General features: G+C 45.3%; 1 protein-coding gene across 4 annotated transcripts in view; it reads right to left on the reverse strand.

The window, feature by feature from the left end:
- Nucleotides 1-16,565, reverse strand: part of NR6A1 (nuclear receptor subfamily 6 group A member 1) — a 336,676-nt gene that overhangs the window by 10,177 nt on the left and 309,934 nt on the right. For all 4 annotated transcript variants that reach the window (XM_077283566.1, XM_077283567.1, XM_077283568.1 and 1 more), the window contains 2 exons: nucleotides 12,103-12,357; nucleotides 647-768 (listed from right to left, as the gene is read on the reverse strand). In XM_077283566.1, the coding sequence (XP_077139681.1) occupies nucleotides 647-768; nucleotides 12,103-12,357 (377 nt within the window). The remainder of the gene's footprint in view (nucleotides 1-646; nucleotides 769-12,102; nucleotides 12,358-16,565) is intronic.

Here is a 16,565-nt window from a genome sequence, read left to right on the forward strand (position 1 = left end):
AAAGGTCCTCATAAGGATATATAGAAAAATAAAAAAATATGGTTCTGGGAGGAAAACAAAATAAAAGGAGGCCATGGCATGAAGGGGTTAATGATACGGCGCATCCACGATCCTTTTACGCACGCCATTAAAAAAAATTTTTAATCTTGAAATTTTTTTTTTTTTTTTTTTTTTGGGTGTGCGACGGTATCAAAGGGGTTCCGGGCAAAAATGGGCCTTGAAGAAAGCAATACATCATATTAGTTCTAAGTTTTAGAATAGCAGTTGGGGGGGGGGGATAGAAATAATAGGCAAAGTCAACAGAGTGCTGAAATATCAATCCTAAAACAAGAGTGACAATATCAACCGTGTGTGGTCACTACATTGATCTACTGGTGCCAACATTCCCAGATAAAGTGAGAACAGCTGGTGATCCGTCACACAATCCTTGTTTGGATAGGGCTAATCTTCCAGCGCTGCTGCCTGTAATACATATGTGATATGACGCGTGTCCCGGCCTTGGTGGCAGCATTAAACTGCTATTAGATGGTGATTAATAAATGGAAAACTACGCATTGCCTGAACACAACTTCCAAAAAAGTGCACTGCCACCTAGTGTCACGGAAAATCTGCCGCTGCAAATCACAAAACCCCAGCGGATGCTCACCTTGATTCAGGAAGTTAATGGCCTTCATGCAAACGTACTCTTCATTGCTCACTTTCATTTGCATGAATGTTCGATATAGGTAGATGAGTCTCTCCACCACTTCCACGCCATCTTCACAAAATCTGATGAAACGACACAATTTTATTATAAGTAACAGGAAATTTTCATTTCAATTTTTGTGTTTTTGCTTTCAGTTGGATAAGTCTCCTGACCCAGCAGTCTGGACTATATATTAAGAACCATCCTTAGGGGTGCACGCAAGTGGGGGTGCACGCAAGCGTCCCAGAAGGAAAGCGTCACGAAGATAAGCGTCGTGATACAGCAGTTATTCCATGGCAGTTAGTCAGGGCAGGAGTCAGGTAACCCACACTCTGCACTCCTGTCTATCCATGTGCTTAATTCCTATCCTCCTGTGTTCCCTTGCAATCCACTTTCACCGCGACTCATATACATCAGCTCCTCTCTCCTACCCTCTCCCATGTACAGCTCCCATGCACTTCTCACCTTCCTGGAAAACCTCAGCCCATCTTGCCCAAACACACCGCACAAAAAAACTTCATACACTTCCAAAAACTACTTGCTTTATATCTTCTTACTCCTACTGATTTCGGGGGACATCTCCCCCAACCCCGGTCCCCCATCTTCAACCGCTACCCTACCTCATATCAAAACCATACTAACCTTATTAATATTACTTGCACTCCCTCACCTCTCTCTTTCAATTGTGCCCTTTGGAATCCACGGCCTGTATGTAACAAGCTTCCTTTCCTGCACAACTACTTTCTGAACAACTCTCTAAATCTGTTGGCCCTCACTGAAACCTGGATTCAGGACTCTGACACTGTCTCCCCCGCTGCCATTTCTCATGGTGGCTTACAATTCTCCCATTCCCCGAGACCCACAAACAGACCTGGTGGTGGAGTCGCATACTCCTGTCCCCACAATGCACGTTCCAGGTCATCCCCCCAGTTCCATCACTCTCATTCCCTTCTTTTGAGGTCCACACCATCAGGCTCTTTTGTCCCTTCTTCCTCAGAGTAGCGGTCATATACCAGCCCCCAGGCTCACCCACCCACTTCCTGGACCACTTCTCAGCCTGGCTGCCGCACTTCATGTCCTCAGAACTTCCAACCCTTATCCTGGGAGACTTCAACATCCCCATTAACAGCCCCACTTCCACATCTGCATCCCAGCTTCTATCATTAACCACTTCTCTAGGCCTCTCACAGCTCTCAACCTCTGAAACACACAAAGACGGTAATACCCTGGACCTGGTCTTTGTCCGGCTCTGTTCAATCTCCTACCTAGATAGCTCACCACTTCCCCTCTCTGACCACAACATTCTATCCTTCACACTCACAATTCCTTCCCCACCCCAGCACTCTCCTACCTACAACACATTCAGAAATCTACATGCTATTAACCCTCATACACTTTCAGACTCCCTACACTCATCATTGTCCCCAATCTCTTCTTTTTCATGTCCTGATCTGGCTGTACATCACTACAATGACACTCTTAGAAGCACCCTTGAACAAGTAGCTCCCCTCACCCTCAGAACCTCCAAACACAGAGTGAAACAGCCCTGGCTCACATCGCAAACCCGATTTCTCCAGCGATGCTCTAGGAGTGCTGAACGCTTATGGAGGAAAACACGCACACCAGAAGACTTCACACACTTCAAATTTATGTTAAGAACCTATAACTCTGCCCTTCACCTCGCCAAACAGACCTACTACATCACCCTGATCTCCTCACTATCCAGCAACCCCAAGAAACTTTTTAACACCTTTCACTCCCTCCTCAGGCCAAAAGCACAAGATCCTATCACAGACATTTGTGCTAATGACCTGGCCTCCCACTTTATAGAGAAAATAGACAATATCCATCAGGAAATCCGCTCCCAGACACCAAGTGCAATGACTCCCATCCCTCCCTGCATCTCCCCTGGCTCACTCTCCACATTCGATCCCATCACAGAAGAAGTCTCCAAGCTCCTCTCCTCTTCTCGTCCGACTACATGCACTACCGACCCCATTCCCTCACATCTCCTCCAGTCTCTCTCTCCGGTTGTCACCACTCACCTAACCACAATCTTTAATCTCTCCCTCTCCTCTGGCATTTTCCCCTCCTCCTTCAAACACTCTATCATACCTCTCCACTCATTCCCTCCTAGACCCTTCACGGTCCGGTTTCCGCCCCCTACATTTGACAGAAACTGCACTCATCAAGGTGACCAATGACCTTCTGACAGCAAAATGTAACGGTGACTACTCTCTGCTCATTCTTCTCGACCTTTCTGCAGCTTTTGACACTGTTGACCACCCTCTCCTACTCTCTAGGCTCCAGTCACTAGGCATTAAGGACACTGCTCTCTCCTGGTTCTCCTCCTATCTTTCTGACCGCTCCTTCAGTGTTCTGTTCTCTGGTTCCACTTCATCTCCTCTTCCTCTCACTGTCGGGGTACCCCAGGGCTCAGTCCTTGGCCCCCTCCTCTTCTCCCTCCACACAGCCCCAATTGGACAGACCATCAGCAGATTTGGCTTTCAGTACCATCTTTATGCTGATGACACACAACTATAAATGTCATCCCCTGACCTTACCCCCGCTGTACTACAGAACGCCACTGACTGTCTGTCTGCAGTCTCCAACATCATGTCCGCTCTCTATCTGAAACTCAACCTCTCCAAAACTGAACTTCTTCTGCTCCCGCCTTCTACTAACTTCCCTAAATCTGACATTTCCCTCTCCGTGGGTGGTACCATAATAACACCCCGGCAGCAGGCACGCTGTCTGGGTGCTTTGTTTGACTCCGATCTCTCCTTCACATCCCATATACAGTCTCTTGCCCGCTCGTGCCGCTTACACCTAAAGAACATCTCTAGAATCCGCCCTTTTCTTACCATGGAAACAACAAAAACCCTCACTGTCGCCCTGATCCACTCCCGCCTGGACTATTGCAATGCTCTAATTGGCCTCCCCCTTACTTGACTTTCCCCTCTCCAGTCCATCCTTAATGCAGCAGCCAGGGTCATCCATCTGGCTAATCGTTACTCAGATGCATCCGCTCTTCGCCAGTCATTACACTGGCTGCCCATTCATTGCAGGATACAATTCAAAGTTCTTGTTCTCACCCATAAAGCTCTCCACAGTGCGGCACCCCCATACATCTTCTCCCTCATTTCGGTCTATCGGCCTAACCGACCTCTGCGCTCTGCAAATGACTTTCGACTAACCTCGGCATTAATCCGTACCTCCCACTCCCGACTCCAAGACTTCTCCCGTACTGCGCCAATCCTCTGGAATGCTCTACCACAAGATATTAGGACCATCCACAACTTGCATAGTTTTAGGCGCTCCCTCAAAACACATTTGTTCAGATCTGCCTACCACATTAACTAATCAAGGTCATTTTATGTTCAAGAAAATGGAATACTGCAGGGAGGAGCAGAATAAAACTGGTAAATTTTAAACCAGTGACAAGGCTTCTTTAAATAGAAGCAGTTATTCAGCTGCTGACAGCAACTTCCTCCACCAAGATCAACTAGGATCTCGATGCTGCTGCGGATCCCATGTTAAAATTGGTAGCCATAGATCCCCATCAGTATCAGTTAGGGGGAGAGTGAGTGTGTGTGTATGTGGGGATGGAGAGCAAGAGTGGGGGAGAGGGAGCGAGAGTCGGGGAGAGAGAGTGGGTTGGAGATAGCAAGAGTGGGGGAGAGAGCGAGAGTCGGGGGAGAGAGCGAGAGTCGGAGGGGAGAGAGGGGAAAGTGAGTGGGAAAGAGGGGAAAGCGAGTGGGAAAGAGGGGAGGAGAAAGAGGTGGAGAGGAAGATGGGGAGGGAGAGGCAGGGGGAAGGGAGAGGGAAGGGGGATGGAGTGAAAAAAGAAGAGAGAAAGAAAGGAAAGAGAGCGAGCGGGAGAAAATGCGTGGGAAAGAGATGCTCTTTTGGGCTTATGAACTCAAAATTCCCAACTCAGATACCTAGGTTTGTTGCACCAAACTACCCCTTAAAGGATGGTGTGTCTTATTACCCTAAGAGCAGCATGATGCAGGGGCAGAGTTCCTGATTCCAGAGATGTTACTTATTGGGCAGCTTGCTGCAGTTTTGATGATTGTAACAAAACTACAGCAAGCTGCCCAGTAAAGTGACATCTCTGAAATCAAGTTCTCAGTCCTCTACATTACGCTGCTCTCAGATTAGGGGGCAAAAACTTATCAACAGGCTCTCTTTAAATATTTTTCATGCAGAGAATCGCTATGCAGTTATACGTATGTTCCCACAACGCTGTTTCCAGCTGAGGCAGCTGCAGAATACAGACCGGCATGGTCTCAGGTGGGAGTGGAGATGATTAGGACAACACAGTGTGCAGGAAATACAAGAATTACTGAGAGACAAGGGCTTACAACATAATCCTTCTAATTAGATGGTTAGTAACTGTTCCCTTGAACTGCTCACCCAGGTGGAATCTGTTATACCATGTGTGCATTTACTAAACGCTTTAACAACCCTAGTACAGAGCTGGAAACTCCTTCCATGCCAGGACAGCTCTGTGGGATGGATGACTTACAGACGCCTACTGAAGACATATATTATGTGCTACCTGCCCTTGTCTAGAAGGGTTAAACTATGGCATATAAGTTTACAGTCTCTCCTATAAACTAGCAAAAAAAGAACTCCTTATATTTAAAGGAGGAAACAAACATGAAAATCCTTAACTAGAAAGAATCGGAATTCAAGACTCCAGTAAGGTGGGATGGTGACCTGTATGGTAGCATATAGGATTTGATGGCATTTTTGGAGTCTGCTTGAAATATAAGCCCCACTCTGAAAACAAGCCCTAGTTACAGTCAAGAGCAGCGTTTGGGGCGTGTGGCAAACTGGTCAATTTCCCAGAAACCCCAATCTCCTAGAGGCCACCACCATTTCTATTCCAAAGTTAATACAGATTAAGGACCTTTGGTGCCTGTGAAAAAAATTATCACTTTCATGTAACTATTAGGTCACCAAAGGTCCTTTAACTGCAGAAGTCTAGAGGGACTAAAGAGGACACAGGCTGATATGCAGGGCTGGCATTTGGGAGAAGGGGGATGGAAACTGGGCAATTTCTCAGGGCCCCTAAGAGAGTGGGGGCCACCCAGTATTTCTATTCCGAGGCTAGGAATTCTTTTGAACCTTTGGTGACATCACCGTCTTGTGATCAAGATGTCACCAATTGTTCTTTAACTAGAGGAACGAAAGCGTAGACAGGCTGCTATGTACTGTTAGTGTGTGTGTCTGTATATATACATACACGTGCTTCTCACAAATTAGAATCAAAGTTAATTCATTTAAGTTCTTGTATACAAACAGTGAAACTCCTATATTATATAGATTCATTACGTCCCCCATACTGCCCTGATGCAGAATGGCATTCCCAAACAGTCCTCATGCAGAATGATGCCACCACACAGCCGCCCATGTAGATTGATGTCCCCCACACATCCCCCTTGGAGAATAATGTCCCCCACACATCCCCCTTGGAGAATAATGTCCCCCACACATCCCCCTTGGAGAATAATGTCCCCCACACATCCCCCTTGGAGAATAATGTCCCCCACACATCCCCTTTGGAGAATAATGTCCCCCACACATCCCCCTTGGAGAATAATGTCCCCCACACATCCCCTTTGGAGAATAATGTCTCCCACACATCCCCCTTGAAGAATAATGTCCCCCACACAGCCCCCTTACAGATTGTGTCTGGCAGTGGGCTCATTGAAAACACAGGGAGATGATGGAGTTTATAATATTGCGTGTACAAAAGTTCTCTCCAGTTGTCTACCGCCAGTAGAAATGATTAATTTAGCTATGAAATAATTGGATTTGATTGACATTTTTCTGGTGCCAACTTGCCCAGAGCCCCAATAAAAAAAAAATCTCCTGATTCACATTAGAAATCGTGTCTGTTTTCATTTCAGCCCTACAAATCCACATTGCCTCAGCCAAGAAAATAATATTGGAGTGTTGAAGTTCTTTTTACAAAAGCCTGAATGCTTACAATGAGAAACAGCAGGTGCAAAGATTGCAGAATTGCCAGGTGCCGGAATCCCACGCGGAGAAGTCCTAATGAACTGGATCCTCAAGAGCAGCGTGCATTCCTCCAATACCAATACATGACATCTCCCTGTTTCTTCAGATCAATGCTGCATTGTTTTAGATTTCAGGTCACTACAAACATATCGCGACGGACTACAGACGCTTAAGAAACTGAGATTGCTACGGATAAAAGTCTGGTAAACTGGAGCAGAGAACTTAGGTTTAACACTTGATTAGGACCAGATTTTAACTCCACTGTAGACCAATATAGTGTAAGTTTACCCTTATGCCATCCTTCACTGACTGGCTGAGATGAAAGGGTAATTTTAATAGATATAAGAAAAAGAAGATAACAAGGAACTTGCCACACACATGGCATTTATGTTGGCAGAATCAACAATTTTGGTGGGATTGGCCAAACATCTAACGTGTATTGGGGCTTTGCAACTTCCTTGAAGACAAATATCAGAGAAGAGAATTACCGGGTAGGTGGATTTCAATATGTACAATCCTTTTGCTCTCTGGGAAGATTCGTTCATGTGTATGGGGTGGGAGACATCGTTACAACTTAGCAAGTGTCTACAGCCATTCTTGTCAATGTACAGTGCAGTAATTGCAACTCGCCTCTATTTTAATAAATAGGACCAAGATGCAATACCAGACGTAAGCATGTAAAAAAACAAGTGCAAAAAAATAAAACCCTTTCTCGCAATCTTGAAAACTCCCTGTAAATAAATCACTACATTATTACAATTGGGCAGAGTCTCACTAGACTGATATTAGACTATGAATTCACTCTTGTGATGTAACCGCTACAACTTTGTGGTTTCACAGCAAGCAGAGAAATGACCGGAATTAACAAATCACACGATTAGATAACAGTTCAGTTCGGGGTGGGAGTTTATAGCAATGTGAAGCTTTCCTAGAGTCAGAGTTTTCACGGCTGTTGAGCAATGTCACCAACACATAGAGGTGTTCTGTATGAATCCGGAGGTGTAGGAGTTCTACAAAGGAGCCACGAATAACAAGGCGCAGATAACTTTTGGGTGTGCAAGCTTGTTAGTGGCTCTACGGAGCTGCCAGAGGCTGGTGCAGCTGTGCATGAACCCACAACCAGCCCTAAATCACGCTGTAATCTGGCGCCCGATAAGGGTCTGATTATAAAAAAAAACACACATCGTTAATCACTGGGAATAATACATAGCTGCAAATGCAGATAAGGCTAGATTTAGAGACAGACCAATACATGCATTGCAGAGACCCTGGCTCATTTCTAGTAATTAATGGCTCAAAGGCCAGAGGTCATAGTTGTAAAATAATTTCACATTTACATTAATGTGAAATCTGAACTTTGGTGATGTGGATGAGGTAACTTGGAGGGTAATGTGGCACGGCTGTTTTATGCCATTTAATCATGCAGTGACTATAGTTGTAAGCAAAAATTCATTTCAGGGGTCCAGCTATGGGGTTTGCAGCTACCCCTCTGTCATATGAGAAGGCACAAGTATTATAAATGGTACATGACAGGAGTAGTCAATAAGCTTCAATTAAAGGGTTATTCCCAAAACAGCAAGTTATCCACTATTAATTGGATAGTGGATAACTTGTCTAGCTGGGGGTCAAACAACTGAGACTCTCAGAGATCTGGAGAACAGAGCTTTGCAGAGCCTGGTCTTGAATGTAGCGGAGGCTATACATGTTCCATCTCCGCCCCATCCATTATCTATGGGACTTCCTGAGAAAACAGAGTACAGCATGTTGCTTTGTCCAGAAGTTCTAATAGACAATTACTGGAGTGGAGGTTGAGAATGTGCAACACCACTCCATTCATGATGTTTTGACATTGCTGAATGTCCAAGTGGTCAGATCTTCAGTGATCAGCAAGTTATCCTCTATCATATACATTTATAACCCTTTAAAACCACATTTACATAATGTTCTGGATCTAGGCTTGGTGTGTATGCTGTCAAACTACACAACAACAGATCATCCAAAAGGTTCAATAGACCTGGCTGATGCCAAAAGACCCTATCTTTTCGCTCCGGGCTCAGTAGCTGAGCCTGCTTCATACCAAGCAGACACAGGCTGATACCTAGCTGGTATTTGTCTCTAACTACAGAGTTCCCTCCATTCTCTGCAGTTTAATGCATCTAAATGATAATTGCTGGTGCATGTGTCTCTTTATCAGGCATAGAATTCTATGCCTGATGAAGAGACCTGCGTAGTCTCGAAAGCTTGCAATTTGTTACTATCTTTTTATACAATAATAGTATATAAGGAATGGTGGTGGTGTAGAGGCAATATTATAGACGACAGGATAATGTGGAGGTCATATATAATAAGGATGACTGTGTGTAGGGGACAACTTATGTGCACGGAGCATAGTAAGGCGAAATTAGTCAGAGGCACAGCATAGGGCTTATTTAAGGCACAACATGGGCAGATATTTTTATTGAGGTGGTATTACAATGACACTTATTTTTAAGGATATTGTGTCAGGATGTGTTACAGAAGATCGGAAAAGAAGGAAAAGCTGTGGCTGTTACAGTTCTGATGCTTTATTCATGTAGTGATAGTGGTTCTGGTGCTTTAATCATGTACTGATATAGATTCTGGTCCTGTATTCATGTTCTGATGGTGGCTCTAGTGCTATATTTTTGTACTGAAGATGTACAGACATCTCTGAGTTGTACTCAACTGTTAATGAACAAAAAAATCTCCAGTCCAAAATCTGATATGCTGTACCTTTATCTCCCCCAATACGTCCAGTCAAGGGAATACACATAAGATTGTCATCCAAGACTGTCTATATCGGCGGGGTCAGCTGACATTCTTATATATAAAGAGGACCTTAACTACTATTTAAGAAGTATGGACACTTTTAGTTTGACTTACTGGTAAGTGGCGTGACCACGTAAAAGTCCATAGGGCCGCATCAAAGCCAAATATTGGTCTTCCCATGGCAATACTGCTGCCACTTGTTTTGTCAGTCCACCATTTTTCTCGTTCCAGATGGCTGAGCATATGCAGTCAAGCTACCCCAAATGAGTGTTGTGAAAAGAAGATCCCTCCAACCTGAGACTGTATATAACCGAACAGAGTGAATGTATGCAAAGGCAGCGTCTGAGCAATCACAACCTTTTTTTATGATGACTCACTTGTTTTAATGGCAGGGCTCCAGGCAACGGAGAGCGTTTTTCTATGTGCTCAAGATACAGAAACAGGCTAGAATTCGTAGCAGTATCTTGCTACTCCTTATTCTCTTCCTATTTGTTCCTGAACTTAGGAGGGGGAAGTAGTCAACCAGGAGCCATCATGAGGCAGCCCAGAAAGAGCAGCACTGCAGGCGGCAATACAAGCAGACAGTGTTACGTCAGAGTCCTGAAACTTGCCGCACTGCTCAGCCTGTTCCTATGTACAAAGCAGCTTCTTCTAGCACAGGGCAGATTAGTGATCAGAGGCAACTCTGTCTCACAGTACATGAACTGCAGAGCTGAATATTGTCAAGAGGGCAGGCTGTCTTATCTAGCCTGGCAGTATTATCGGTCTATTCTCTACAGATGTGTAGCAGTGCTGTTGGGAACCTGAGTAGCAGCTATAGTCTGTAGGAAGGTAATGGGGATGTGAGGAAGAGAAAATTTCCACAATAGATAGTGCCACACTGTCCAGTCAAAATATATCCAGAATTTATTTCATATTCAAAAAATCAATAATTGTGAATTACACTCCTTTCTCCCGACTCAGGTCCGTGTATTGCTACATTTGGTCCTGAATGGCATCAATATGTAGTGCAGATACACCCAAAGGTGAACAGGAGTCGGGCGCAGAAGGGTTAAGTATACATATTTTTTAACTCGTCTAGAGTCTGAATTTAGGTTTCACCAGATCTGAAGCCTGACTGTAGAACATACCCCTTTTATATGTCACTCCAGCTTTCTGTGTGACCCATTGCAATGTGAGTATATATGTTTGTGTAGCATAAAAAGATTTACTGGTATATACGGCTGTATGTACCAGTACAATGTGTCTATAAAGAAGAGCGCAGTTTAGAAATGTAAAGCTTTATGTACCAGTACAATGTGCCTATAAAGAAGAGTGCAGTTTAGAAATGTAAAGCTTTATGTATCAGTACAATGTGCCTATAAAGAAGAGCGCAGTTTAGAAATGTAAAGCTTTATGTACCAGTACAATGTGCCTATAAAGAGGAGCGCAGTTTAGAAATGTAAAGCTTTATGTATCAGTACAATGTGCCTATAAAGAAGAGCGCAGTTTAGAAATGTAAAGCTTTATGTACCAGTACAATGTGCCTATAAAGAGGAGCGCAGTTTAGAAATGTAAAGCTTTATGTACCAGTACAATGTGCCTATAAAGAAGAGCGCAGTTTAGAAATGTAAAGCTTTATGTACCAGTACAATGTGCCTATAAAGAAGAGCGCAGTTTAGAAATGTAAAGCTTTATGTATCAGTACAATGTGCCTATAAAGAAGAAAAGCACAATTGAGAAATGCAAGTAGCAAAATATTCTTTTGGCCTTTGCCATGCAGCCTGTGGCTCACGCCTCCCTGCCAAAGGTTGTAAGATAGAATCCATGTGAACTCTAAATAAACAGCAGAAATAAATATACAATATTTTTTAGGTGCACAGATTACACTACAGATGGAAAATCTAAAAGTATAGATGCAACTCCTCTATGTTAAATGGACTGCATCATCAGAAAATTACCTATCAATTTTCAATTTTCTTACTGACCATTGGGTCTTTTTTGACTAAATTCGTGTGCTTTCAGAAACAGTTTTCAGCAGGCTCCTTATCATCAGAAGCAGGATTACAATGGCAGGCAATACCTCTATACACAGGTGATAACACAGACTCCACCAATCACTGCACTCTCCCTACACAAAGACCTTTTCACTCTCTCATTAAATGCTTCAATGCAAAATATAGGGCCGGGGTTTCAACATTGTGGTTAATGCACATGTATAACTCCTGAAACAACAGGAAGTAAAAAAAAAAGTCCCAGTGGCCAGGGTGAACACTGCAAGGTTTTAACATTTTTTTTATCTTTTTTTTTTTTTTTTTTTTTTTTTTACAAAATGTGGTGTGTAACAAAAAAACATAAAATAACAACATTGACAATTTAAGCTTAAAAATCATTGTTCCCGCAGGATGATCGTTTCACTTGCTCGTTGTGGCGATTGGCAGCCTGTTTACATTAAACGATTATCGGGAAAGGACTAATCGGCTGGTGGAAATGCGCTATAATTTTTTATTTCAATGTATCAGCAAAAAACACTTCTAATCTCAACTGCATCCATGCGACACTCACTACTGATGTTTCCAGATGCAGTAATAGTAACTGGAGCCAGTTATGGCACTCACCTATGCAGATCTTTATCAAATGGAAAGTATTTCGAGGTGACATCTGCCAGATCTCCAAAGATCTGCTTGTTGTAAGCAGTAAGTGAGGAGAGTAATATTAGCTCCTGCCATGTGGTACTCAGCAGGCAGGTGTAATCTTTGATGGAAAAATCGGAGAAAAATGGCAACTTCTTCACCCATGTGATCTGACGGAACAGGAGCTCATCTGCAAGTCGGCAGAGCAAGGCGAACAGCTCGGACTGGGTCACCTTGTACCTGTGCGTGTAGACACAAAGTGCGACCAGGTTAGAAGAAACAAGCAAAAAACTGAAGATAGAAACTACAGAAAGTGTCACAAACCATCAGGATAAAGAATTAGATGCTGAGTAGTGATGAGCCAGTGTACTCGTTGCTCGGGTTTTCTCGCGCACGCTCGGGTGACCTCCGAGTATTTGTTAGTGTTCGGAGATTTAGTTTTCATTGCGGCAGCTGAATGATTTACAGCTACTAGCCAGGCTGAGTACATGTGGGGGTTGCCTGGTTGCTAGGGAATCCCCACATGTAATCATGCTCGCTAGTAGCTGTAAATCATTCAGATGAGGCGATGAAAACTTAATCTCCGAGCAGTCATAAATACTCGGAGACAACCCGAGCAATGAGTACACTCGCTCATCACTAATGCTGAGGTATCAGAGTAGTGCGCCAACACCAAGCAGAGGGGAGCAAAACCTTCATAATTACATTACCACTATACTGACATGGAGGGCACAGGACCTCGCATTCTCATGGTTAGCGGCAATCCTAGTGGCTGGACCCTAACCGATGATACATCAATTGTCCATTCTGAGTATTTGGCTAACATCTCTCTTCTCAACCCCGACACACGTGTACACTCAGTGAGCGTGCATGCCATGTGCATCCGAGTGGGGAGAAGGGAGCAAACAATGCCCCCACACAGACAGCGGTGGGCCAAACTTTTTACTTTTTTTGTTTCTTCAGGCATTGAGGGCTACCATTCGTATTTGCTTGTCTGCAATGTATCACAGTACAACACTTACACAGGAAATACGGCAGAGAGCAGGGTCAGTAGTCAACATGGACTCCTAAGCTGGGCTACATCATCATGCCCCCCGGTCATGCACAGTTCACAGCTATAGGTAGAACCAGGCGCCATTTTATTGTAGCCCAGCGCTATGTCTTGAGCTGCAATTCTGCTCCGTTGCTGCTACTTACAGTGTTCAGAGTGCAGCAGCAGGAAACTATTTGACTGCTGCGCTTTGCACAGTAAGTAGGTGTGAGCGATGTCAGCAGATCGAGCACGAGGGCGGCGGTGAATACAGGTTGTACAGTCTGGCATCAGTAGTCCAATCTATTCTAACAGCTGGATGAAGTCACGGTCACAGCTCCTTGCTACTTACAGTGTGCAGAGCACAGCAGTCAAATCATTGCACTCTAAAAACAAAGTAGGGGTGAGCGGAGAAAGCCAGTTGCTGCACCAGGGTTGTGGAGGTGACTTGTTACAGAAGTGCCTGTGCAGCTGGTTGACCTGGAGAGGGTCCCCGAGGGGAGAGAAGCCTGCTCTGCTGTAGAAAACAGTCCATGTCAGTCTGTGCTGTCTCCCTCATTTGCGTCTGCCCTGCGCTCCTATGTGCACCACCTGCAGGCGCAGGGAAGAAAGGGAGTTCCGCTCTTTATAATGCAGTCACCAGAACTGGCTGTACAGGTGTGGAAAGTATTACCCAAGTAAAAAATTTTTACCAGACCTGCTCTCCCCATGTAATAGTCCCCTAAGGTAACTAAAAAAAAAAATAAAAAATATTTGCTCTCTCCCTTCTACTCCATTAAAAATAAATACATGTAGCTGGCATTTCCGCATCCATGAAAGTACAGTCTATCAACCTTAAAATAAATTACCCCCTACGGTAAATGCCATAAACAGAAAAATAATCGAAATACCAGAATTGCGATTTTTTTCCCGGCCATCTCACCACCTTCCTAAAATGATGTAATAACAAGTGATCAATACATGGTACGTACCCCCAATCACAAACCCTAACACATCATCATAGCTGGAAACAAAAACATTATGGGTTATGGAAAATAATGTCAAAAAGCAAAATGAATTAATCTTTTTTAACAAACTTCTGATTTTTTTTAACCAAGATATAAAAAAGGAGATTTTTGTGTACTCACCGTAAAATCTCTTTCTCTTAGCCTCTAATTGGAGGACACAGGAACATGGGTGTTATGCTGCTGTCCACTAGGAGGCGACACTATGCATAATCTGAAAAAGATTAACCGTGGCTCCTCCTCTGCAGTATACACCCCTGGACGGCGTCAGCCTTCTCCAGTTTTGTGCAAAAGCATTAGGAGGAATGTAACATGAATAACATAGACATGCCTATAAGAAGGCCACTATATACGAGCTCAAGGAACAATATGAGAACTCAACAGTAACAACGGCCCATAAAGGGCAACAGGGTCGGAGCTGTGTCCCCCAATTAGAGGCTAAGAGAAAGATTTTACGGTGAGTACACAAAAATCTCCTTTACTCTGTCGCCTCATTGGGGGACACAGGACCATGGGACGTCCCAAAGCAGTCCCTGGGTTGGAAGCAATGGACGAATATTGTGCAGACAGGCTCCTAAACTTGGGGCACCGCCGCCTGCAGAACCCGTCTACCCAGGCTCGCGTCCGCTGAGGACTGGGTATGAACTCTGTGTTTAGTAAACGTGTGTAGGCTAGTCCAAGTGGCCGCCTTACACACCTGTTGTGCCGAAGCCTGGTGACGAATGGCCCAGGAAGCCCCCACCGCCCGTGTAGAGTGTGCCGTAATACCGGCTGGAAGAGGAAAATTCTTAAGGCTGTAGGCCTCTTGTATGGTGTATTTGATCCACCTGGCAAGGGTAGCTTTGGAAGCCGGCAGACCCTTGCGGCCGCCTTCTGGAAGAAGGAAAAGAGAAGCAGACCTCCGGAAGGACGCAGTCCTAGACACATATATATGCAATGCCCTGACAAGGTCAAGGGTATGCAGAGCCTTCTCCACTCTATGAACCAGGACCGGACAAAGGGAAGGCAGAGAAAGTTCCTCATTGAGGTGGAAGGTGGACACAACCTTCGGAAGGAAGGATGGGACCGTACGGAGGACTACCTTGTCCTGGTGAAAAGCCAGAAAGTGCCGTCTGCAGGAGAGTGCTGTCAGTTCAGACACCCGGCGTTGCTAGGTGATTGCCACCAGGAAAAACCACCTTCTGGGATAGAAGGCGGAGCGGGACCTCCTTAAGAGGTTCGAAGGGTGGTTCCTGCAATGCTGTCAGGACCAGGTTGAGGTCCCACGTTTCTAGTGGTCGTCTGTAGGAGGGAACCAATCGGGAAACCCCGTGAAGGAATGTCCTTACTTGCGGCTTGGTAGCAATGCGCCTTTGAAAAAGCACTGAGAGGGCTGACACCTGGCTCTTAAGCGAGCCCAGGGACAGCCTGGCCTCCAGACCCGATTGAAGAAAACCAAGTAGTTTGGGGAGGGAATAAGGGAATGGGGTCTGGCCACGAGATTCGCACCAAGTAAAGAAAGCTTTCCAGGTACGGTAATAAATCTTAGCAGAGGCTGGACTCCGTGCCCTGATCATGGTTCCAATGACGTCCGGCGAGAGCCCTGCCTGGGTTAGAACCCAGGTCTCAAGGGCCACGCTGTCAAATTGAGAGCCCCTGAGTTCTGGTGGTAGAACGGGCCCTGTGATAGAAGATCGGGGCGGTCGGGGAGATGCCAGGGGGCGTCTGCTGTAAGTTGTACGATGTCTTCGTACCATGTACGTCTGGGCCAGTCCGGTGCAATTAGGATGGTTGGAACTCCCTCTTGCTTGATTTTCCTCACCACCCTGGGTATCAGGGGGAGAGGTGGAAAAATGTACAGAAGCTGGAACTGGGTCCAGTCCTGAACCATAGCGTCTGCTCCGAGCGACCGCGGATCGTGTGTTCTGGCCATGATGTTGGAGACCTTGGCATTGAAGTGGGATGCCATTAGGTCCACATCCGGGGTCTCCCAGCGGTGACAGATCTGGCGAAAAATTTCGGGATGGAGAGACCACTCTCCCGAGTCTATTCCTTGTTGGCTGAGAAAGTCTGCTTCCCAGTTGTCCACACCCGGAATGTGGACCGCCGAGAGAACCGACCCTGTGTCCTCCGCCCAGTGGAGGATGTGTGACACTTCTTGCATCGCCTGGGTACTGCGGGTCCCCCCTTTGTGATTCACATATGCCACGGCCGTGGCATTGTCCAACTGTATTCTGATGTGAGAGGCTGTCAGTAAGTGATGGAAGGCCCTCAATGCCAGGAGGATGGCACAAATTTCCAGGATGTTGATGGGCATGGTCGCTTCCACTGGGGACCACTTGCCCTGTAGTGTAGGTGCACCGCACCCCAACCCGTCAGGCTTGTGTCGGTGGTCAGAACCTTCCACTGACCTGTGAGAAAGGATTTCCCCTTTG

This window comes from Ranitomeya variabilis, chromosome 2 (genome assembly GCF_051348905.1).
Source record: "Ranitomeya variabilis isolate aRanVar5 chromosome 2, aRanVar5.hap1, whole genome shotgun sequence".
Lineage (NCBI taxonomy): Eukaryota > Metazoa > Chordata > Amphibia > Anura > Dendrobatidae > Ranitomeya > Ranitomeya variabilis.